Source organism: Aspergillus luchuensis, chromosome 5 (assembly GCF_016861625.1).
Source record: "Aspergillus luchuensis IFO 4308 DNA, chromosome 5, nearly complete sequence".
NCBI lineage: Eukaryota > Fungi > Ascomycota > Eurotiomycetes > Eurotiales > Aspergillaceae > Aspergillus > Aspergillus luchuensis.
Genome location: NC_054853.1, coordinates 2,813,055 through 2,834,408, shown reverse-complemented (window position 1 = coordinate 2,834,408; position 21,354 = coordinate 2,813,055). Strand labels below are relative to the sequence as shown.

General features: G+C 50.3%; 10 protein-coding genes and 1 non-coding gene across 11 annotated transcripts; 7 read left to right on the top strand and 4 right to left on the bottom strand.

Annotated features, from left to right (window-relative positions):
* Positions 1-112: 112 nt before the first annotated feature.
* AKAW2_50929S (uncharacterized protein) lies at positions 113-2,253 on the bottom strand (the record flags this gene model as incomplete). Its single annotated transcript, XM_041690802.1, has 8 exons — positions 113-606; positions 671-990; positions 1,043-1,213; positions 1,269-1,614; positions 1,679-1,895; positions 1,953-2,020; positions 2,073-2,102; positions 2,178-2,253. 8 exons carry the CDS (start codon positions 2,251-2,253, stop codon positions 113-115), a joined length of 1,722 nt encoding a protein of 573 aa, XP_041544350.1.
* A 2,725-nt stretch (positions 2,254-4,978) lies between these two features.
* On the top strand, positions 4,979-6,355 carry AKAW2_50928A (spherulation-specific family 4 protein; the record flags this gene model as incomplete). The annotated part of the gene is made up of 3 exons (XM_041690800.1): positions 4,979-5,559; positions 5,610-5,967; positions 6,041-6,355. 3 exons carry the CDS (start codon positions 4,979-4,981, stop codon positions 6,353-6,355), a joined length of 1,254 nt encoding a protein of 417 aa, XP_041544349.1.
* A 492-nt stretch (positions 6,356-6,847) lies between these two features.
* Positions 6,848-7,003, bottom strand: AKAW2_50927S (uncharacterized protein; the record flags this gene model as incomplete). Its single annotated transcript, XM_041690799.1, has 1 exon — positions 6,848-7,003. One exon carries the CDS (start codon positions 7,001-7,003, stop codon positions 6,848-6,850), a length of 156 nt encoding a protein of 51 aa, XP_041544348.1.
* A 1,178-nt stretch (positions 7,004-8,181) lies between these two features.
* AKAW2_50926S (putative cell wall organization protein/glutathione transferase (Gto3)) lies at positions 8,182-9,311 on the bottom strand (the record flags this gene model as incomplete). Its single annotated transcript, XM_041690798.1, has 3 exons — positions 8,182-8,349; positions 8,396-8,860; positions 8,928-9,311. 3 exons carry the CDS (start codon positions 9,309-9,311, stop codon positions 8,182-8,184), a joined length of 1,017 nt encoding a protein of 338 aa, XP_041544347.1.
* A 1,125-nt stretch (positions 9,312-10,436) lies between these two features.
* Positions 10,437-11,236, top strand: AKAW2_50925A (uncharacterized protein; the record flags this gene model as incomplete). Its single annotated transcript, XM_041690797.1, has 2 exons — positions 10,437-10,777; positions 10,831-11,236. 2 exons carry the CDS (start codon positions 10,437-10,439, stop codon positions 11,234-11,236), a joined length of 747 nt encoding a protein of 248 aa, XP_041544346.1.
* A 374-nt stretch (positions 11,237-11,610) lies between these two features.
* On the bottom strand, positions 11,611-11,682 carry AKAW2_t50010S. Its single transcript has one exon. It is a non-coding gene; the product is annotated as a tRNA-Glu (tRNA).
* Positions 11,683-13,788: 2,106 nt separating this feature from the next.
* Positions 13,789-14,811, top strand: AKAW2_50924A (Zn(II)2Cys6 transcription factor domain-containing protein; the record flags this gene model as incomplete). Its single annotated transcript, XM_041690796.1, has 3 exons — positions 13,789-13,803; positions 13,860-14,023; positions 14,076-14,811. 3 exons carry the CDS (start codon positions 13,789-13,791, stop codon positions 14,809-14,811), a joined length of 915 nt encoding a protein of 304 aa, XP_041544345.1.
* Positions 14,812-16,911: 2,100 nt separating this feature from the next.
* AKAW2_50923A (iron-containing alcohol dehydrogenase) lies at positions 16,912-18,063 on the top strand (the record flags this gene model as incomplete). Its single annotated transcript, XM_041690795.1, has 1 exon — positions 16,912-18,063. One exon carries the CDS (start codon positions 16,912-16,914, stop codon positions 18,061-18,063), a length of 1,152 nt encoding a protein of 383 aa, XP_041544344.1.
* Positions 18,064-18,364: 301 nt separating this feature from the next.
* On the top strand, positions 18,365-18,871 carry AKAW2_50922A (uncharacterized protein; the record flags this gene model as incomplete). The annotated part of the gene is made up of 1 exon (XM_041690794.1): positions 18,365-18,871. One exon carries the CDS (start codon positions 18,365-18,367, stop codon positions 18,869-18,871), a length of 507 nt encoding a protein of 168 aa, XP_041544343.1.
* A 310-nt stretch (positions 18,872-19,181) lies between these two features.
* AKAW2_50921A (uncharacterized protein) lies at positions 19,182-19,799 on the top strand (the record flags this gene model as incomplete). The annotated part of the gene is made up of 1 exon (XM_041690793.1): positions 19,182-19,799. One exon carries the CDS (start codon positions 19,182-19,184, stop codon positions 19,797-19,799), a length of 618 nt encoding a protein of 205 aa, XP_041544342.1.
* An 875-nt stretch (positions 19,800-20,674) lies between these two features.
* On the top strand, positions 20,675-21,109 carry AKAW2_50920A (uncharacterized protein; the record flags this gene model as incomplete). The annotated part of the gene is made up of 1 exon (XM_041690792.1): positions 20,675-21,109. One exon carries the CDS (start codon positions 20,675-20,677, stop codon positions 21,107-21,109), a length of 435 nt encoding a protein of 144 aa, XP_041544341.1.
* Positions 21,110-21,354: the final 245 nt, after the last annotated feature.

The window sequence follows — 21,354 nt, the reverse complement described above, 5'->3', positions numbered from 1 at the left end:
GACAAAAAAGTTCTATATCCATATCCAATTCAGAGCAGAGTGATACCTCCCTATGTATATACCTCCCAAAACATATCAATCATATCCATCAATCCTCACACATTTGTACAAATTATATATCCTTCTCCACGACCCCCTTCTCAACGACCACCTGCTGATGAGCCGCCACCGGCTCATCCGCACCCCCAAGTCCCGCCCCGTTAAGATAGAAGTCCTGCGGGTCCGTATCCTGAGCCGTCTGCTCCCACGTCAACCCCTGCTTCTTAATCAATTTCTGGTTCTCCGTGGGCCAGAACGTGCAGATGATGTAGTACATCACGAATGCGGTCGTGAAGGATAGGATCCACCCGAGATCGCCCATGCGGGTCGCGGTTATGGAGACGCTGGCGCCGAGAGAGCCGACGAAACCTGTACAGGTAATTATTAAAATCTGGTGAGTTATGGGAGATGAAAGGATAAATGTACCAGGGAATGGCAGCGCAATGGCAATGATGTATGCGATCACGGCTTGGATGTTCCACCCGCCGTAGTATCGGTAGTTTTTGTTGAGTTTCGTGCCGTCATACAGGGATGAGAGGAAAATGTTGCCTTTAGCGAAGCAGAAGTCTATAGTTCATTAGTATGTTTTGGCCATTTGGAGGTGTAGAGGAGGGAGGGAAGAGGGACGTACACTCGCACACCATGATGGCCACGACAGCACCCATGAACAACGCATATCCGGACAAAAAGTCCTCGAACTTCGTCGCCGACGTGAGAATCTCCCATGGCACGACGGCCCACGCGAGCGTCTGCACGATGTACTGTCCGCGACGCATGTTGATGAATCGGGGGAACAGCATGGAGGAATCGGCACCGAAGGAGATCATGTTGGCCGCGATGTTGGTTCCGAGGATCTGTACCAGCCAGGCAAAGGCCACGAGGAACACGGCAAATCGGGTCGTGCCGGACCAGTAATGGTCCAGGATGAATTCCATCATGTCCCATTGGTTCCTACTTCATTAGCAAGGATCGAAAATATTAGGTATTTGGCAGAATGGCGTACCAGATGTCGGTGCCGTATTTGTTGTTGATGGCGGCTGTCGCCAGAATACCCAGACTCGCCGAGAGCGTCACCGCGATCGGGTTCGAGAGCAACTGGGTCCAGAGCGGGGCATTGCGAGTTTTAGTCCAGCGGCAGTAGTCGGGTTGGTTGGTGATCAACGTGGCCGTGTTACTGGTCTTATTAGTCTTCTGTCGGTGTGCCAAGGATTCCGAGAGGAATGGCTTACCCCAAGCCACTGTTGATTCCCGCAATAATCATCCAGGCGGTTGCTGTCGTGGATCGTGCCTCGGCCGTGTACATCGTCCCCAGCTGACCCTTAGTGTTGGCCATGGCGAAAATGAACAATCCGAACATGGCGGGCAGGGAAATGAAGGTCTTGAAGATGAAGAACTTGCGCAGCTGGTAGGGACGGAAATGGCAGAAGGGCAGATGCACCAGCCAGCAGAGGAAGAAGGCCAGCATCTTCTGCGTGGTGATACCTGCGCTGGATGGGATGTGGTTGGGGATGTCGGTGTAATGGTGACCGAAAATCGCCCGCAGAATGTTGTACATGTATTCGGCGCCAAAGTCCACTGCAAGGGTCAGAATGAGGCGTTCATCATTTGAAGCGGTTCGTGACAAGCAACTGTCACATACTCTGAATGGCAAACCACACGATGGCCAGCACCGCTCGTGCACCGACAAAGTAGTAGCTCCCCCACATGCCAAACACGCTGCGCCCGACGCAGGGAAATCCAAGATGATATACACTGGCGGCGCGCGAGTTGAATGCCATGGCGACGGACGAGATGAGCTGGGAGACGAAGATGACGATAATCGACTGCCACCAGTTAAGACCGATGCCGATCATGGTCTACAGAATCAGTATACCATCGAAATAAAAGCCTAGCAGAAAGGACCAAAAGCATACCGATCCCAAGGTCCAGTTGGTAAAAGAGATGGACCAGTAGAACGAGACATAGTTCCACCAGCGCCAGGCTGCATCATTAGCACTGGCATGAGCAGACACTGGGTCAAGTTCAAGACTTACTGCACTGCTCCGGAGGAGTGGGAAGCAGATCTGCAGAGAAGGTAAGTTCCAAGTCGCGTGCCGCGCGCAGCAGCTTTCACAGCTACTTGAATAGGGTTTGCCGACCTTCGTTAGACCAGCGCGAGTCCTGGCTGGATTCCAGCTCGAGGGCGGAGACCACCCGACTGCCAAACCTGGCCATGATGTTGAAACTATGGACCAGTAGGAAAGACAGAGGACGCAGTGTATCGACCCCGGCCACCTAAAGATTGAAAAGAGGTCGCATGGTGCACGGCAGCTGCAGGATTTTATTCCGCGGGGGGCGTGGCGCCTGAGCACGCGGCGGGCAAAGATTTGCACCCACACTTTAACTGTGAAGTGATAAGAACAGCAACCAGTGGGGAATGCCTAGAGATAGTGGTGGAGAATTCTTATTTTTAACTATCTTATTGGTTATATGCCTCCCCTCCTTCACGCCGCTGGTGATAAGCTCTGAGATGGCTGGAACCAACCTTTGCTGGAAAGAGTATAGCAAGAGAGGGTAAGGTTGTAACCCTATTTGTCTTGAGGGTTTATCTTAGTCACCTTCGTCCAATCACGGCATCCCCATGCTCCGACGCTATACCCAAACAAGGTGTCAGCCCCGTTCACGAGGCTGTTCGGGTCATCGTTGTTGCGAATTTTTCTCTTTCTTTCCCTTCTTTGCCCTTCTTTTCCTTTTCAACGAGGATCTCCCGGTCGTGGGTCTACAGTTTAATATTCCAGTGGGGACGGAGCAGTTGGGCTGGTTCCTCGGTGAATGGCCGAAGAAAAACGGCCATACCTGGATGAGAACATGCCATGCTGCAGGCTACTAAAAGTAGTGGCATGATGGGGTCGGTGATAGGCTCCGCTGACGTTGAGATGAATACTATCTGGAGTGACACTTACCGGTTCAAGATACTAGCAGCAGCTAACAATGAACGGCGTCGAGCATGGAAGCTCTCGAAGCCTTGCTGGAACACCAGGGTTTTTTTGGAACACTGGCTAATATGGATGGGTGGATTGGTTGGTTCCTCGTCCACCAATCACTGTGGCTATAAAGGCTGTCGGTCAAATCTGCCGGACCAGACCAAAGTAGCAATGCAATGAATGGCTGGAGCCTAGAGCGGACGACGGAGGATTCATCCCCGATGGCAGGCGGGATAACCGCCGACTATCGCCAGTTTGCACACAGACAGTTATCGTATCAGCCGCGATATCAACACAACGGTCAACACTACAACCAGTATAGTTGTTACTGTCAATCAGATGCTGTTGGTTCAAAATACTGCTGCTCATTGCATCTCTTTCGGCGTGATGCTCCCTATCTAGTAATAACTGCCGACTGTAAAGGCAGACAGTCACTGACTGGCATAGCCAACAGTGGCGACGCTACTCTGCTGCAACGTTACAGCATCAGCAGTGAAGTTACTCGCTTAGGAGGACGCTCAGGCACTTGTACGCGCTGTGACTGAGACGTGACCTCATGCCAAGCACGGTCAAAAACTTTGTTTCCCCATAGACTGTCAGTCAATACATGTGGACCTTCAGTCTGTTGTATTGCTTTGTCCAAGGGATTATTGTATTGAAAAAGGTTTGATCGGAGAATAGTTCAAGATCAAGAGATCAAAGAGTGCTTTGAATGAATGGGTGTCTGGATCAAATAATTTTCCGGTGCCCGCCACTAGTCCATTTTCGGGTTCGCTCAGGGCACGCCGCCAGGAACCCTTCCGGACCCCCCTTCCAAGAACTTAAGGATCCGGTCGGGAATGCCTTCAACTCTCACAGAGATGAACCCAGCTGATCGGGGAGTCTCTGGCCCTGTTGCACCAGTCTCAGAACGTATACAGATGGAGTCACCCACCATCTTGCTGCCTAATGTCTCCTGGACCTCCTGAATTGATACGTCCATCAACTCGGGTGGCCGATAATTATGTATTACACATTTCTTTGTGTGCCTCCGTAGTCAAATACCGATCAACAGGCTCCCCGAAACGAGGCGGCACTAGCCATGGGGGTGGTGATAGATCCTGTTCTATCGCCGGGTCTAGATGGCGGCAACCCGGTGTGTACCTGGTGGTCACTCCCAGTACCTCTACTTCCGACCCCATGATCATGTCGCTGCATTGCTTTCTTGACTAGATAATCCCCAGATTTACACCTCACGATATCATCTGCATATCCTCGGAGATATCATCTCAAGCAGATCAATTTTGAACCTGCGTCTTTGGGTAGGTGAGCAGCGCATAAACTCCGATGATGCCCTCAAGACAAAACAGACAGTACCTGCAAGAACCAGCGTTAGCCCACCAGCTGACAGTAGCGGTCCCTCTCTGCTCCTGGACCAACTGCTCATTTCATATAAGCTCAAGGACCCCAAATGCAGGCATAGTTCATGACGCAACGACGGATCCGCCAACCACAGGAAGCGATTCACGCTCGCGTATGGCCCAAATGTTGGGTCGGTTTGGAATCCTGCAGCGAGGTGTGGAAATTGGACGGGGCCATCCGCGACGCGGTGGGGAACATTCCCAGCGGTATGCCCAGTGATGGTAGAAACAGAAGGGACAAGTAGGACACTTCATTTCCAAGGTAGTTATTCACCGTTGACCTGTCTATTCACATTAAGTTATACGGGATAGTTAGTAGCACAATGTACTAGAAACATGATATATCACTAGCAAACGGCCGTTCTGAAACCATCTGCTACCCGCAACCCCGAGCGTTCTTTTAGTCCGAGCGGATCGTGTAATTTCCAGCGACGCCCCCGTCATTCCCCAGATCGCCCAATCACCACCACGAATGCCACTTAATGGCCAAACTGCCTATACCCTGCAATCTCCACCCGATCCAGCATCTCACCGGTTCGTGCTCGAATCGGATCGCCGCCTGGTGTTTCACCTAAAATGTCCGATGGGGGGCGCCATCATTTCCAGCGCCAAAAACCTGTCATCTCATCTTTCATTCATTGTCCCTCATTCATTCCGTTCGGGGGCCAGTATATAACCCTTCAGGGCCCCATCCAGCTGGTCTTGGATGGTTTGGTGTTGACTCCCAGCTTCTGGAAAGCCTGTCGCCTCGTCTTTCGTTTCCCAACTTTTCGTCATTCCTTTGTTGATTCTCAAGACTTTACCGCCATGTTCGGATCTACTTCTCGCCTCATCCTGGGGATGCTCAGCTGTGTGGCCCTCCTGCCCAGTCAGGCTTTGGCGGCACACCAGCACGTCGGTCACCGTCACCATCATCCCATCAATCCCATCAATCCCACCCAGCAACCCCAGCCCAGCACCCTCATCACTATCGCTCAGGGCACCGCTCCTACTGAAGCCCCTTCCGCATGCTACTGGGCCCCATCTGCAGTATCCTCAGTAATTGCCTCCGCCTCCGCCTCTGCCGCCGCGGTAGTCGAGAGCAACATCACCGCAAAGGTCATCATCCCATTCTACGTCTATCCCGAAGCTGGCGCCTGGACCCCCATGGAAGAACTGTACGTTGTGATATTATGACTATAACATACCAACTTACTAATCTCCTCAGCGTCGCGGCTTTCCCGAACGTCCACTTCACCATCATCATCAACCCTGACAGCGGTCCCGGCTCCAGCAGTCTCCCTGACAGCAACTTCCTGACCGCTGTTCCCAGGCTCACCAGCTACAGCAACGTACTCGCCATCGGATACGTCCCGACAGAAAAGGGCACCCGCTCCATTTCGGATGTCGAGAGCGACATCAAGACTTACGCCGGCTGGCCCTCCGCCTCCGGTAACTCCTCCTTCGCCGTACACGGCATCTTCCTCGACGAAGCCCCCAACGCCTACAGCGAGGAGCTGGTCTCATACTACCAGCAACTCGCCAATCTCATCAAGGAGAGTTCCGGCCTGGGACCGGAGAACTTTGTATGTCTCCCTCCCACCTATCCCGATTTTCCACCACCCTGTATCCCCGGTAACTAATGAATGATATGTATAGGTCGTGACCAACCCCGGCACAGTCCCTGACTCGGCCTACCTCACCATTCCCGACTCCACCGTGGTCTTCGAGTCGCCCTACGACTCGTTCCTAAGCGCCGTGTCGGAAGACTCATTCTCTGCCATCAGGGGCGGAAATCACAGCGCGCTGGCTACGATGGTCTACTCCGTTCCGGATACCGTGCATCTGCCGACTCTCATTAGCCAAGTTGGAAATATCTCCGACCAGATCTTCCTGGGGAATACGAGTTCGTATACCGTGTATAACTCGTACATGAACCAGGTGATTCCGTTGTTGTTGCCTGTTTCTTCTTGATGTGGATGGTGGCTGGCTGTCGCAGGGCGATGGGTTATTTAGATGATGCTGTGTTTCAATTCTTGTCTCTCGTTTATTTTACCCTTTATGTATATAGCTGTGTATGTTGTGGAACAATGTGCAAAATTTTTTCTTCCAAGGGTGTTTATTATATGTTGGTAGGCTACAGATTAGGCTGTGGTTGAAGATACAGTCAGTGTAGGTAGGCCGCGGCGCCACCCGTGGGAATTCTTCAACTGGGCTGAGACAGTTTCATCCCTACAGTAGGATAGGGATAAAACATGGCCAACAAATACTTCGAAAATATCTCATATACAATCATTTCATTCCCGTTAATTTATATTTATATAATATATACACAGTATAGTAATTTATCGCCTAACTCCCACCATAAACCTAGTATGTAACCTAGTGCTCAATGATCAGCCCTCACCCCAACATAAAAGAAACATTATGATGGGCAGAACATACCGCAATGTAGGTAGTAATAGATTAGATAATATCACCAACAGCGGCATCTACATCCGCACCAACGCTGGCTGCTGCATCTGCAGCGCCCGAGACCACCGCGCCGACATCGATGTCAATGGGGTTGGCAGTGGCGAAGACGGCCAGGAAGGAGAGGGCGGAGAGAAGGATGAACTTCATTTTGGTATCTGACTGGAGCTGTCAGTAAATGTATCTCTGCTTGATAGTAGTGCATAGTGAAGCACATACGGTAGTGGTAGGTAGAGTGATATAGGATGGTTTGGATAAGTCTTGTAGGTGTGAGAAGTAGAGAGGTAGTAGATGAGAATGATGGTAGATAATCTGAAGACCATGAAGGTCAATTTATATCTTTCTCTACAACAATATTATCCCAGTTTCTCTACAATACTCAAACGATGAGAAGGAAGTCTAGAACCATGTCATTGATGGATGCTCTACATACATGGTTATGATCCAGTCGATCGGAGATAACCATTTTTGAGGAGTTGCGGGGACCCAAATTTTCGGCTTCTCGGGTGGCCGGGAGGCGACCGTTGAGATAGTAGCCGTTGATCGATCTGGCGGTTGCTTCAGATATATTGAAACAGGGTGTTTTACTAGTGGTAGCCTACTACCTAGTAGAATCATTATTTTATATGGGTGTGATAATATTTACATCAGATGGTGCTAAGGCCTAAGTAATTAGGCCAGATTGGGTAAAAAAACATGACGAAGAATAGCTCGCTTGTCCGCTCACAGCGATTGCCCGTGTATTGTAGATCCAAGATCTTATATACTGAAGGCTGTAGTATTGTATTGTGCACTTAGCCCTAATCAAATAATGGATCTCATATCGGCTGCCTTTTCCACCTACATTCAAGATAGCCATCGGCTATGCCACGGCTACATCTGCGTCCCTATATCTCAACCACGGTTCCGTCCGGGTCAGGGGAACTTGACTACGTTCTAGGCGTTTACGTGATCGACTACATTTTCGACCTGCTATCAAACCAAGGTACTGGCTAATCGTATTTTTATGACAGATGTTGTGGTTGGTTGATAAGTACTCTGCTCTAGATGCATTCTGTTGATGGTTGGTTCAGGACACGTACGACACTGGACGAACCCAGACTTCTTCCCAGTTTTGATAGCAGACTACCGATCGGAGATCTCACAATTCAAATTCAACTCGCTCAAATCAGGGCATGTCGCTCAAATAACGTTCTCAGTCTGCAGATCCGCTGATCATATCCTGGCTAGCTTGCGGAGCACACTTCCGACCGGCTTGGCTGGCGTTAATGTTCATGGAGACAATGCAATCATGGCTAACGGTATATCCCATCATCCTGGACATAGGTCTACTGGCTTACATCGGGGATACTGGCTTCATGTTCCAACACAGCCGGGTGCTTCACACCTCCAACTCGCAACTTTGCCCAATCTCTCTCCACGCCCTCCTCGATGTCCGGGTACGGGCCTAGCGGTGTGATCGCCTTCGGGTTTATATGCCAGTGGCTCTTCGTATACTATTGCAGTTAGCACATATTCCCTGGGCATATTCAATTGACTCACGTTCTCCTTGATATGCTTGAAGTCCGTAGTGTCCCTCGCAGCCTTCACATCCCAATACATCCCCTTGAGCCAGTTATGCAGCACCGGGTAATCATGACGGATGGTTCCCAAATTACACTTGAAGTGCTCCACATACACCACGTCGAATCGAATCAATGTCACATACAGCATCACATCCAACTCCGTCATCTCCTTCCCTAGCACGAATGGACCCCCATTCTGCGCGACAATGCGCTCAAGCTTGTTCAGTGCCCCGAATACCCGAACCACATTACGGTCGTATTCCTCCTGCGTGTCTGTGAATCCGGCCTTGTACACACCCGAGTTCACGTCCGATTGCATCCACGGACTGATGGCGTCGATCTTTGCTTGTAGATGGCTAGGGTAGAGGTCGATTTCCGCCAGCGATGATGGGATCTGGGAGTTGAATGCTTTGGGGAGCCAGCGGAGCATTTGTAGACTTTCCTAGATTCAGCACATCCGTCAGTTACTGTAATGAATCTCCATCTCAACACAAAGATAGGTAGCATACATTACAAACTGCTGTCCCTGTCTTCGTATCCCATAAGAGCGGCACCGAATACCGTCCTTTATATTCGGGATCCGCCCGAAAATATACCTTATGCAGGTAATCCTCTCCGTATAGATGATCCACCGTTGACCCGGGGTACTCGTCGTCCGATTCGGGGAACTTCCATCCCGGCCAGCCTTTGAGATCTCCCTTCGGGTACGCTCGCACAACACTGGTTTTGATGATGTCGGTGAGGCCCTTGAGGTGTCGGACAAAGTTGACGCGGTGAGCAAATGGGCAGAAGTGTCCGATGTACAGGTGGTAGCGGTCGGGTTCGGCGGGGAAGTCGGTGCTCGGGATGATGCCGTGCCAACTATCGGCGGTACCCGCTTGATGGATGGTCATTGTGGTGGCGATGTTGATATTAGGAAGTATTGATGGTACTTTGAGGATTCAGTGGGAGAAGAAGGGTGAAGAGGAGAGTACCAGGAATGCTGAAGGGACAGTTGGCAATGCCATCATCTGAGGGCTCAACTATGCGGGGTCCGGAGCAATTCCGCACTGGCGTCATGCTGGATTCGTCATCATTCTTGAAGTAACTAACTAACTGACTAGTTAGTTATGCGACTATGCAACTATGCAGCCATGTAACTAATGCTGTGCCAAGGCTGGCCACGTGGTGGGGATATTTTGTCCCAGATATTTACTTGCAACTATATCGACTATCCCCTGAGTACTAACCTTTAAAGACCTGGTTCATGCTTGGCTCGGATTGTGTCGTCATCTGGGCTGATAGTACTATGCTTGGCAATATCTGCAACATCTGGGTCCCGAGATTTATTATCATTTTACTCGGATGGACAATACCCTAAACCACACTCAACAGTTTGTTTGTATATTACTTTAGCAGAATTTGGTTTTCTCTTGACGACCACCATTGAGGGGCCATTGATCTTTCTTAAACCAACAGGTGAATTCATGTGACATCTCCTGACAGCAACTCTTGACCACGACCAACTGACTTAATATTTAGTGCAGACATTTATCAGGGATAATAGGCTCTGTTAGCGTTTAAATACCAAAAGCACAGCTGCTACGCTCCAGCTACTTTGCTGCTGACCGCTTGAACCTCAACACCCGGCTTACCCGGACACAATCAGTGGGGCGCTATCAAGCTCCATTAGTCTCACAGCTTAGACTATCTCCGAGGGCAGTGCAAGCTTCACGCACCAACTTTCTCCAACAAGGATCGATCGATCGCCGTAAAGCATGCCCGATATGGCCCCGCTAGGCTGCTGTCAGACTAGGCCACCCGCTAAGCCACTCGACTGCGACCGCAACGCGGCATAAGATGAACTTTTTAGCAGGATTGTGCTGAAGAGAATGATCCAATTCCCACTCAGTCATGTTGGGGGCGAAACCTAGTTCCCCCTTAATCAACAAATCGAGGAAATAAAACCAGGTAGGTAACCGACCCGGTTGACAATTCCTCACACAGAATCTCTACCAGTTCACTGAACCTTTATCATCATGCACCGGTACCTGTCTATCCCCCTGTGCTTGGCGAGCGCTGTTCCTGCGCTAGCGGGTCTGGCGGCCCGCGACCCCATTGGCACCATCTGCACCAAGAACAACATCATCACCACCGACGACTTCATCCTCTACAACAATCTCTGGGGTGAGGACTACGCTACTTCTGGCTCGGAGTGTACCTACCTCGACTATGACAGCGGCAACTCCATCTCGTGGCAGACGTCGTGGACCTGGGCCGGCGGTGATGACTACGTCAAGAGCTATCCCAATGCCGTCTTGAACGTCGGTGCCAAGCAGCTGAGCACGATCACTACGATTCCTTCTACCTGGAAGTGGAGGTGAGCCAATATCCCCTACCACCAATTATGCTACTGTCTAATGATGATTTCAGCTACACCGGCGATGACCTCGTCGCTGACGTCTCCTACGATGCCTTCCTGGCCACCACGGACTCCACAACGGCCACCCACGAGTATGAAATCATGATCTGGCTCGCCGCCTACGGAGGCATCGAGCCCATTGGAAACTCGGACGGTCCTATCGCCAGTCCCACTATCGGTGGCTACACCTGGGATCTCTACGAGGGACCCAACGACTGGACAGTGTATAGTTTCGTGGCCCGCGAGACTATCACGGACTTCTCGGCGGATCTTATGGAGTTCTTCACTTATCTAGTTGATAATGAGGGCGTCTCGTCGAGCTTGTATCTGCAGACTTTGGGTGCGGGTACGGAACCGAAGACGGGCTCTGATGCTTGGTTCACGGTTGCGCCGTACACGATTAGCATCAACACTTAGTAGTTGAGGTAGATTGAGAGTTACGGCCGAGTTTTTTGGCGGGGGAGAAATGGTGAAGGCCCTAAAGATATAAGTGACCAAGTTGATGGTGCTTCATCACCAGATAGACATTAATATCGTCGATTATGAATATTAAAAATCTTAATGGGGCAACAGTAGTCGGGAGTTATACTGCTTGTACTGGTAGAAGTCAGGATGGAGTCTATCGCTGCAGATTCCCTGTGGTCTCGCGGGACTGCTATCCTGTTGCATTGGTAGCTGTGAATCTGCTGCGTAAGATATCAAAAGAAAATGAAATGAAAAGTTGGAAAGGGCGTGCATCATATCATCAGCGGGGATCGAAGGGAAAAAAACCCCAAAAAAGAAATGTTGAGCTCCGATAGGGGGAATCGAACCCCCGGCTGCCGTGTGAGAGACGGCGATGTTAGCCACTACACCATATCGGATTACTTGTTTTTCTTCGTCTTTTTCTGCCCCTATAAGGCTAAGATAAGCTGTTGTCACGTGGCTCCCGATCGCATCGTTTGAAATATCTTCCTCACCTTCCCTCCATAGTAGTGTACTTTATATACCCACCCCATCGTCATCATATTAAAACTGAGTTTCATATGTATTTGCTTAACACGTTACTATAGTATATGTTCGGTCTGAGAGCTACGATGACAATTGTTCAAACCCACTGCTTGAAGTAGTCTTCCTCCTATTGACGCTCGAAACATATATTTACTACATCGGGCATATGGGATTTAATTCCTCAGCATAAACTCGATCGAACAAGACGGTTTCTATGCTCACGATTGCTATGGATATCTCGAATCCAGACTTACTACGAGAGAAAATATCCAAAATAGGTATGGCCAGTTTGTAGCGCCACCATTAGCCAGCGAGTTACAGGGAGTTATTCAGCATTGCACAAAAAGCACCGCTCCTGCAGGCTGGAACATCAACATATGATCGGGAACTTGAAATATGTTAGTTGAACCATGTATGGTATCTACTTCCTACATACCCAGTTCACGACATCATTAGCAGCGCTCGAGACCGCGTGTGTAACCTATTTGCGGCCTCTTGCAGCTAAAACTCCCGCAGAGCACCTGAGACGTCAGCCCGAGCAGGATTACGAAGGTCCTAGAGATGAGGCCCGGGAGCTGAGAGCTAAACATCACCGTCCTTCCGCGATTAAATAGTCTTGTTACACAGATGTCAGCCTGATTCTCAGCAACCACCGGCCTATTCTAATCCGGACGGAATCGGATTTGTCGGAGATTGACCCTGGGTCAAGACCAATGGCATATGTTCTCCGTCCTCGTTGAGGGACTTAAGGCGCACGTCGAACTAGTGAACCGGGAATATACCAGATTTATGTCAAGGTATTGGTCTTCTTTGGTGAACGCATCGGTTCTTGTGCATTCGACATTGGCCAGCAACCAAAACCCCTGGGATTGAATGTTGACTGCAAGTACAGCATGCACTATAAGCTGGACGACCGAAAGATGTACGACTCAGTTATCAGGATTTCCACAAGTCGATCTGATTGCAAGAGAAAATTGCGTGTTCATCGATCTGATACTGTTGGTCATACCCGACAAGTCATCGCTAACTAGAACTGTTCGAGTAAAAGCATTCGGTATACTATACCGGCATACCGACCGCCACCATAACACGGAGAAAGGTTAAATGGTGTCCTATAGCATTGAGACAGCAAGCGCATCCATCCTTGACATCGGGATGGCTGGCTGAGCTGCCCGTATGCCGCTGACTCAGCGGTAATCAAGAGTTGACAGACAATGCTGCACCTCCATCCCGCCTATCCATGGCGGTGCTGCGAAGAGGAGTCTCGGATAAGGCGTAGTAACGTTGTAGCTGCTGCCTGCCGAGGCATGCTGCAGTGGCAGAGGCCATCTGCTGACGGAAATGGCAACATTCTCATATGTCATTGCTATATGTGTTCACTCAATGGAGCACAGGCATTCGCCTGTTTCCTGGCCTTCCAAATAGGATCGATCACAGGCCTGAAGATCTAGCTATTACGAGAAGCAACGACCCACTCATGCACTTGGAATCACCGCAGTCTGATTTCAAATCCATGTCGTCGTTGGCCTACGTCACCTTATCACTACCCCTCCCTTTGGCTGACAGTCACTTCTGAGAAATTGGCGCCTGTTATTTGAGTGGACCCTACAACCCCCAAAAAGGATGTGAAGCCATAGGAATGCGGTAATCAGTGGGAACCGTATATTGGGCTACCAATCGAACCCCAGGTGAAAGCCAAGAAGAAGCTACCGCTTCTGCCACTGAATAAGACAGAGGGCGTGTCAAGTGTAACCTCCCTTGTCAGAGTTATCGAATGTCCTGGCCAATCTGCTGATGGCAAGACTCGGTACGATGAAGTATAATAGTGTAGTCTCATTGACCTTTGTCATGCACATTCTACAAGCTGGATTATTTTCGCTCTTTTGGTGCACACATTGTTGGTGGCTCGGAAAGTGGTAGAATTTCCGGGACAGGGACATCGAAGTTTGACGGAAAAGCGCAACCTAGCTGAGACACTCATGAAGCACAAGAAAGTATGACACTCACCTTACTGACATCGTCCTACTATGCACTAACGGCGATATCCCAGAACCGCGGTGAAGATGCCATGCCAGACTTGGCGTGTACCAGATGCCGAGAGCGCAAGATACGCTGCGGCCGGGAACGGCCTCATTGTCGTAACTGCGAGAGAGAGGGCGGTGTGATTTGCCTGTATCGGATTCCTGCCAAACGCGTAAATCACCTCAAGTTATTGTCAGTGAATCTCTTTGGCTAGCAAGGACATCGATTGCTAATCATGCTATAGGTGCGGTAGCATTGAACGACTGCAGGATCGATTGACGATAATCGAGTCTCACCTTAGTCGACTCCAAGGTCTTGGCCCCCGGACTCCGGGGTTCGAAGAGGACCACGAATCATCACAACCAAGAACCTTGCTAGAGGGTGTATCTGCAACAAGTAGTTGCGTTGATATTGACGATGAAGAGGAGCACAAGCAGGAGGTTTCCGGGATACTTGCCCCTAAACAGTCAAAATATTACTTTGGACGCTCATGCGTTGCTGCTCTGTGCGAAAACCTCAAGGTAAGGGTTCAGTCGGTACCCCACGCAACAGGGCCTATATGGCGACCGCTCTGCGAAATGTTGCAGCATTTCTGCGAGATCACAAAAGTATCCGAACCTATCCCATTGTACAGTGACCGGCTCGTCGTTCCACTGCTGCCTAGGCAGCAAGCTACCGCCGCCATAGATCGGTTCCTCCAGAACCTAGACTGCCAGACCGATGTCTTCGTACCGGACAATCTAAGCGCCAACCTCCAGCGCCTGCACTCGCAGCATCAGCCGCAGCCCGATGATGCCGCGTGGGGCATATGCTTCCAGACCATTACCCTGCTGGCCCGGGTCACATCCCAAGCTATGCAGGGATTGCTTGAAAACTTTGTGCATTCCTCTGTACCCAGCCGGGCGGTAGTGGTTTGCCCCGGCCTGCTAAATACGCCTAGACTCATAAACGTGCAGGCTTTGCTTCTCCTCGTATGGTAGTAGACTTAGGACCTTCTGGTGTGCAGAACTGACATTGAATATGTAGAGTGTTGCGGCACAATTTTTCGACTATTCTGGATCGGCAGAGTTGATATTCGCCCATGCGTGCACACTGGCGCGAATCTTAGGTTTGAATTGCAGCCAAGCTTCAGACCACGGCGACATTGAACAGGTCGAACGAGGCAAGGTACTTCGAGCATTGTACGTCCGTGATAGAAGTCTGTATACGCTTCGTGGATCAGTGCTTTGGATGCCCTGTGACGAATATACCATCGCTACTCAGTTGTGTGCAACTAGTGATGAGTTAGGGAAGCACTCAACCCGGCTCCATCTAGCCATGCTGCAGGAAGACATACACCGACTGGCTCAAGTCGGCTCGATTTCCGCGAACACACATGACAGCCAAGAACTGCTGATGCGCATTGAAAAGCAGCTTGATGAGTATGGTCGAACATTGTATTTATTACATGGCCAAAACGTTCCGTCAGAATGCTGTGGATCCCATGCTATAGATACGATGGAGTTCTTGGCAACGCGAATCATGGCGTTTCAACATGGACAGGAATCATATCACACGCGACAAATTCAGCAAGATGCGCGGTTGAGCTGTTTGCTTTTGCTGATAGCACACGGGGACCAGGATCCGGCGATTTCATACTGCTTCAACGCTTTGTTAACGGGAGAAAAAACCACACCAAATAGCAACCATCAGTCTCATTGTTTCCCTATAGTGTCATTCACGAGTGTGTTAAACGCGTTCTCCGTTCCCGCCTTTTTCATTCTATTACAGGATTTTCTCATGTCGCGCGCGCGTGAAACTCCAGCTGGCATGATATCCGACTTGGATTTGCTGCGGCGGGTGTCAGCTTGCTATACCGATCATGCTAGTCAAATGCCGGCAAATACCTACCACCAAAAGATAGCATGGGTATTTTCACAATTGATGTCTTTGGTTCGCGTTGTTGTGGACGCACGCTTGGGCTGTCATTTTATTGACTCACCTCGGGCCCCTGCTCAGAATGACTTCCCCAGTCCCCCATACTGGCCGATGGCTCAGCAATCAACCGCCCCTTTGAATTGGGAGAGTTGGCTCAGCGGTGCATCATCGCTGGCACTGCCTTCCCTTGGAACTGCGACGCCGCTCGGGACATGGAACGTTGGAACCCCGGCCCTGGACGGCGAAGGGTTGATGACGTGGCCAACAGCCAGCGGGAGGCCGCCTGTGGCATTTAAAAATTCGCATTATGAGCACGTAGGTGGTGCTGAAGATAGGGATGCACTGTAAGGTGATGCCTGTAGATTGTGCTTGCCGCTTGCCCTCAGAGCGGAGGTACTTCCAGGCGCTTGTCTGCGGCTAGTGGGCGATGACGATTTGCAGTGACAGCTCAGCATAACTGGCATGGCTAGGCATCGTCTAGGCATATATAGATTCGGCTAGACTGCAATCAAACCTCTGTTTCCCCGGATGGAGGATAGCTGACTGAAATGATTAAATGTGTGCCAATACGTAGCACAATATGATGTCTTACAAAAGCCGACTAAGTGGTAATCGGTAAATCGTGTGCGACAAACCACTCGTGAGAATTGAATGCTCACCAAGATCAGTTGGCACTTGGCACTTGGCCCTATTAGACATTACCATCACATAGTTGTCCTAAGTTTCTCTCAACCTTCCTTCTTCCATCATAGGGAATCTTGTGGTGTCTGTTACACTGTGTCTCCGGGGTCCGGGGCACACCTCGGTACCCGAAATCCGGCGAACCCTGGCTGTGTTTTCCATAAGTTATGAGGAGGCAATGCATCGCTGGCAGAGCCACTCATTGCCCCATCGTGAGGACATCTATAAAGAGGAAGAGAATTCTACTAGTAAAATAGTATATAAGACTGTGAAAGCCTCAGAACCTTGACGAATGTCACAGCGTATCGATTATTGCTGACCTTCCATTTCTCCCAGCGTTAGCATAATTCAAGAGGATTAGGGGACTCATCTGCCCTTAATAGACAGCCATAAGTTTCAGCTCACTTGGCCGTGTCTTGATTCGAGATCCGAGCAGAATACGCACACAATTTAGAACTCCATCTGCAGAATTCACCACCATTATGTCTCAACCTCACCCCTTCTCCGGCCACTGGCAACCTAATCCTCACCTCCAGCACCTCTACTACGGCCCCGACTGCGTCTCCCAACACCTCCTCGATACCCTCCCAAAATCTACATCCAAAGCCATCATCATCACCGGCACGACGCTAGCTACCCGAACTCCACTCGTCCAGCGCCTCCAAACCCTCTTATCCACCCACCACGCAGCCACCATCTCCTCCATCGCCCAACACACTCCCTCCCACATCATAGACGATGCCATCAACATTATAGTAACCCTCCACGCCGAAGACCCAACAACCGACACCCTCATATCTCTAGGCGGCGGCTCCCCCATTGACGCCGCTAAAATCCTTGCCCTAAAATTCCATCAAGCCACCAATATAACCCTAACCCACCTCGCCATCCCCACGACCCTCAGCGCCGCTGAAACCACACCCGCCGGAAGCACCACGCAACCCGATGGAACCAAAACCGGCATCCGAGATGCCAAGATGGCAGTACATGCTATTTTCTACGACCCGGTGTATACAAAGTACACCCCGATGGATCTCTGGCTCAGCACGGGAATCAGAGCCCTAGATCATGCCGTCGAGGCGATGTATCATCCTACTGCCAGTGAAGTGCCGTGGAAGATCCTTGCTATATACGCAGTGAGGGAATTGTTCGAGTGCTTGCCCAAGGCGAAGAAAGACGGTGATATGAGCGACGACGCCACAACTGTTAGGCTAATGCTAGCTTCATTTGCTAGTTCGGGACTTAAAGGTGAGGATCTGGGCGCTGGGATGGGATTATCACATTCGCTGGGATATGCGCTGGGGAGTCCGTATGGGATTCCGCATGGGATTACGAGTTGTGTTACGCTTGGGAAAGTGGTCGGGTTTATGGTGGGTGAGGGGAAGGGGAGGGAGATTGCAAGGTTGGTGAGGGCGGTAGGGGGCGTGCGGACGGGTGATGATGAAGTCGACGCAAGGGTTGTCGGGGACAGGATTGTGGCGTTGGTCGAGACTTTGGGGTTGGGGGTTAGGTCCTTGGAGGAGTTGGGTGTGGGTAGGGATGAGGTTTCGCTTATTGTGAGGAGGGCGTTGAGGGGAGTTGATAAGGGGGAGTTTTATGACAGGGTTGAGGGGTTGGTAGAGTCGTTCTTTTGATGTAGGGATTCAAGGGGGAGGTGAGATGTTAGTATTTCCGCTTTGAGGGTCAAGAGAGATGGTGTCACTTGGGATAATCAATTGAACGGTTGAGTTTTGCCTTTATCGTAATATTGCCAATGTGTTCATGGCAGCTATCGGGTAGCTGTGTGCTGACAGATGTAATTTGCTCGGACTCCGGACGCCGCATCGGAATGTACTCGCTCGTATACACAGTAGGATCATTTATAACGACAACAACCCCTCCTTGGCATAGACTAGGATAAAGTGCTTTCAGAAAGCTAATTTAACAGCCGGAAAAATGACTTCAACTATTCGAGAATTAGCTACACAGATCCTTGCCCTCTGCACCCACCTCGAACAAACGTGCAATGAAGCTGATATTCCCCCTCCGTCACTCTCCGCAGACACCAGAAGTTCATTCTGGTCTAATTCTGAGATAGAAGCTACACGATCTACAGCTATCGGTTTGCTAGAGGAACTAACTGTTCTTATTCAGGGGCCACAAGAGTTCCTACATGAGTTCGTCGCCTCGCACTGGGACCACGGGGCGCTATATGCATTCCTCCACTCGCAGCTCCTCGAGTATATAGCGAGTTCGGGGCGCGCTTCTATTGAAGACCTCGAATCTCAATCTGGTATCCCAGCAGACAAGCTAGTTCGGATCCTTGGGCTACTTCGGTGTCGGCGCATCGTTGATGAGCCCGAAAAGGGTGTTTATACGCTGACTGCGGTATCGGAAGAACTGGTCAAAGACAGCGATTCAAGGGCGTGTTTGGAGTTCCAGTACGTATTACCTGCGAGATAGGGAGTATGAACGCTTATGGCGTAGATTATTCGAGACACGCATTGCAAGTGCGCATTTAGCGGATGCTCTGGCGAGGAAGCCGAATGGGTATGTCGATGGTGTATCGGCGTTTAAAGAGGGGTGAATATACACCATCGAAATGTGTGATAGGTTGGTGCTAATGGAATAGATTTGGCATGGAGATGTACAACTGGCACGCTTGCCATCCTGACAAGGGAGAGCGTTTTCGTCGTGCTATGAGGGGAGTCTCGCGCGGTGAGTGCCTTTTGTGCTTATGTCCGTGCATAGAGATTTACTGAACACATCGGATATGCTAGCCCTTGATCCTGCGGATTCCCTAATCGAGGGCTATATCCAACAGCACACGCCCACCACCAAGACCAAGATCGTCGAGATCGGAGGTCGCTATGGCTTCGCCTCTGTCTCCCTCGTACAGAAACACCCAGAACTCTCATTCGAAGTCCGCTCCGACTCTCAAGACTTTCTCGACCGCGGCAGCGCACAAGTTCCATCTTCTTGTCGGGAACGAATATCCTTCAGTCATTGCAAGTCAGTTTTCGATTCACCCCCCACGTGCGATACGCATACGGTATGGCTATACGTTATTAGGAACTTGTTGTGGAATTGGTCTGATACAGATGTTGTGAGATTGATGAGAGCTATTAAACAAGGAGTGGGCGCATCTACCCGTATCTTGGTTACCGATGGCGTGTCTCCCGTGTCAGGGCAATTCCCACTACATGAGGAGATTGCGTATCGACGGAGGGATATTACGACTATGAGTATGCATAACGTGAAGCAGAGGACACAGGAGGAGTGGGTAGGGGTGTTCAAGCAAGCTGCCCCGAGTGTACGGGTGGAGTCTACACTTGGGAGAAGTTCGCATGTCTATAAGGGGCTATGGGAGATTAGCTTTGTCGATGAATGATGGTGATGATGATGATGGTGATGAAATTAGCATATATGATAGAAAATATCTACATTGGGTGGTAGATTGGCATTATGATCGTGTAGGTCACAAGAAGGAACACATAGCACATACTATGGATGGGCTCACTCTTAATTTCACAGTTCTCAACTCAGCTGTCAAACGAGGCACAGCTTGTAACAGCTGGTACAGCGAGGCTATTTCTCTTCCCCAACTGATCACCTCGACATGGCCTGATGGCCAAGAGCCGCTTCGCACACACTCAAGGTTGATCCTGGGAAGACCACTCCTAGGCCACCGCTTGCTCAATCGCAGCATCCGCCAATACTTATGCCGATAACCACCGACCTCAACGTACAAATAACAATCTGGTCCGTTGTTTTGCAAAACGATGTTTCACAACCAGCCGGAAAGCAAACTATGTCAGCTCCCGAACTGTCATGGAAACCCAGCGTCAAGCCAGTGTACTCTTCGTCGGGTTCCGACTCACTCAACTGAGCGATTATATACCTCCTACTACCAATGCTACTTCCCGTAGAGATAACCTAGCTAGCTTCCCTGTAACAACCAAGACCATGGACCGCGTCGACTTATCCTACACAAAGAATCTATCCATCCATCACTACCAGCCGGAAAGGACGCCATGGCGTCGACTGGGACAATGTACTACCGCTTTCCTGCATACTCCCTTACCTGTGCTCAGATGTCATACTAACGAGGAAAGACCTCTACCGCGTTATGGAAGACGGGACGCACACTCAATATCGTCTCGCTGCAATCGAGAGTCTCCTTCCGCCCCACAGCGAGGGTCCCGTGTTCCATTTCCATGAGATGCATGATGAGGGGTTTTATGTTACGGTGATTATCTCTCTACCATGATATTATCCCTTTCTGAGAAGAGACGTCTGCTGATAGTGTACGGCATGCAGAAAGGAACTGTTCGCTTCCACAGTCCTGGCCGTGCCGACGTTGATGCCAAAGCCGGCGACCTAATCATCGTCCCTATTCGTCTGCCTCATAGATTCAGTAACCCTTTCGACGAAGAAGCTGTCTTTATGAACACAGCTACACCGGGATTCTTCGTGAGGTACTTCGAGTACCTTGAGTACTTGATCGGCGAGGGGACGGTGCTTACGCCGGAAATCAACAAGGCCGCGTTGAGAAGGTTTGCGACTGTGCCGGTAAGTAAGGAGGAGGTGGAAAGTTTGGAGATAGAGGGGATGGGGAATGAGAGTGTAGCTGTGGCTGAGACTGAGACTGAGGGGGAGAAGTTCGTGGATTTCTTGGCCGAAGAGAAAAGGGGTGAATAGCAATAGGATTGATAAGTTTGCGTGGAGAGGTCATCACGGGTGGCCTAAGTGTACGCATATGTTGTTATTAAGGGATGGAATGCAGACCGTTTAGCGAACCCGGCATGTAAATTGGCGTTTAAGTTACCGCGGATTAGCGTTGGAATTCCACTAACGATAATCTGTGGTTGGCGTGAGCTGCGAGGCAAGGGATTTAAGTGGCATTAGCAGCTGCAGAGAGAACTACGGGACCAAACATTTTCATC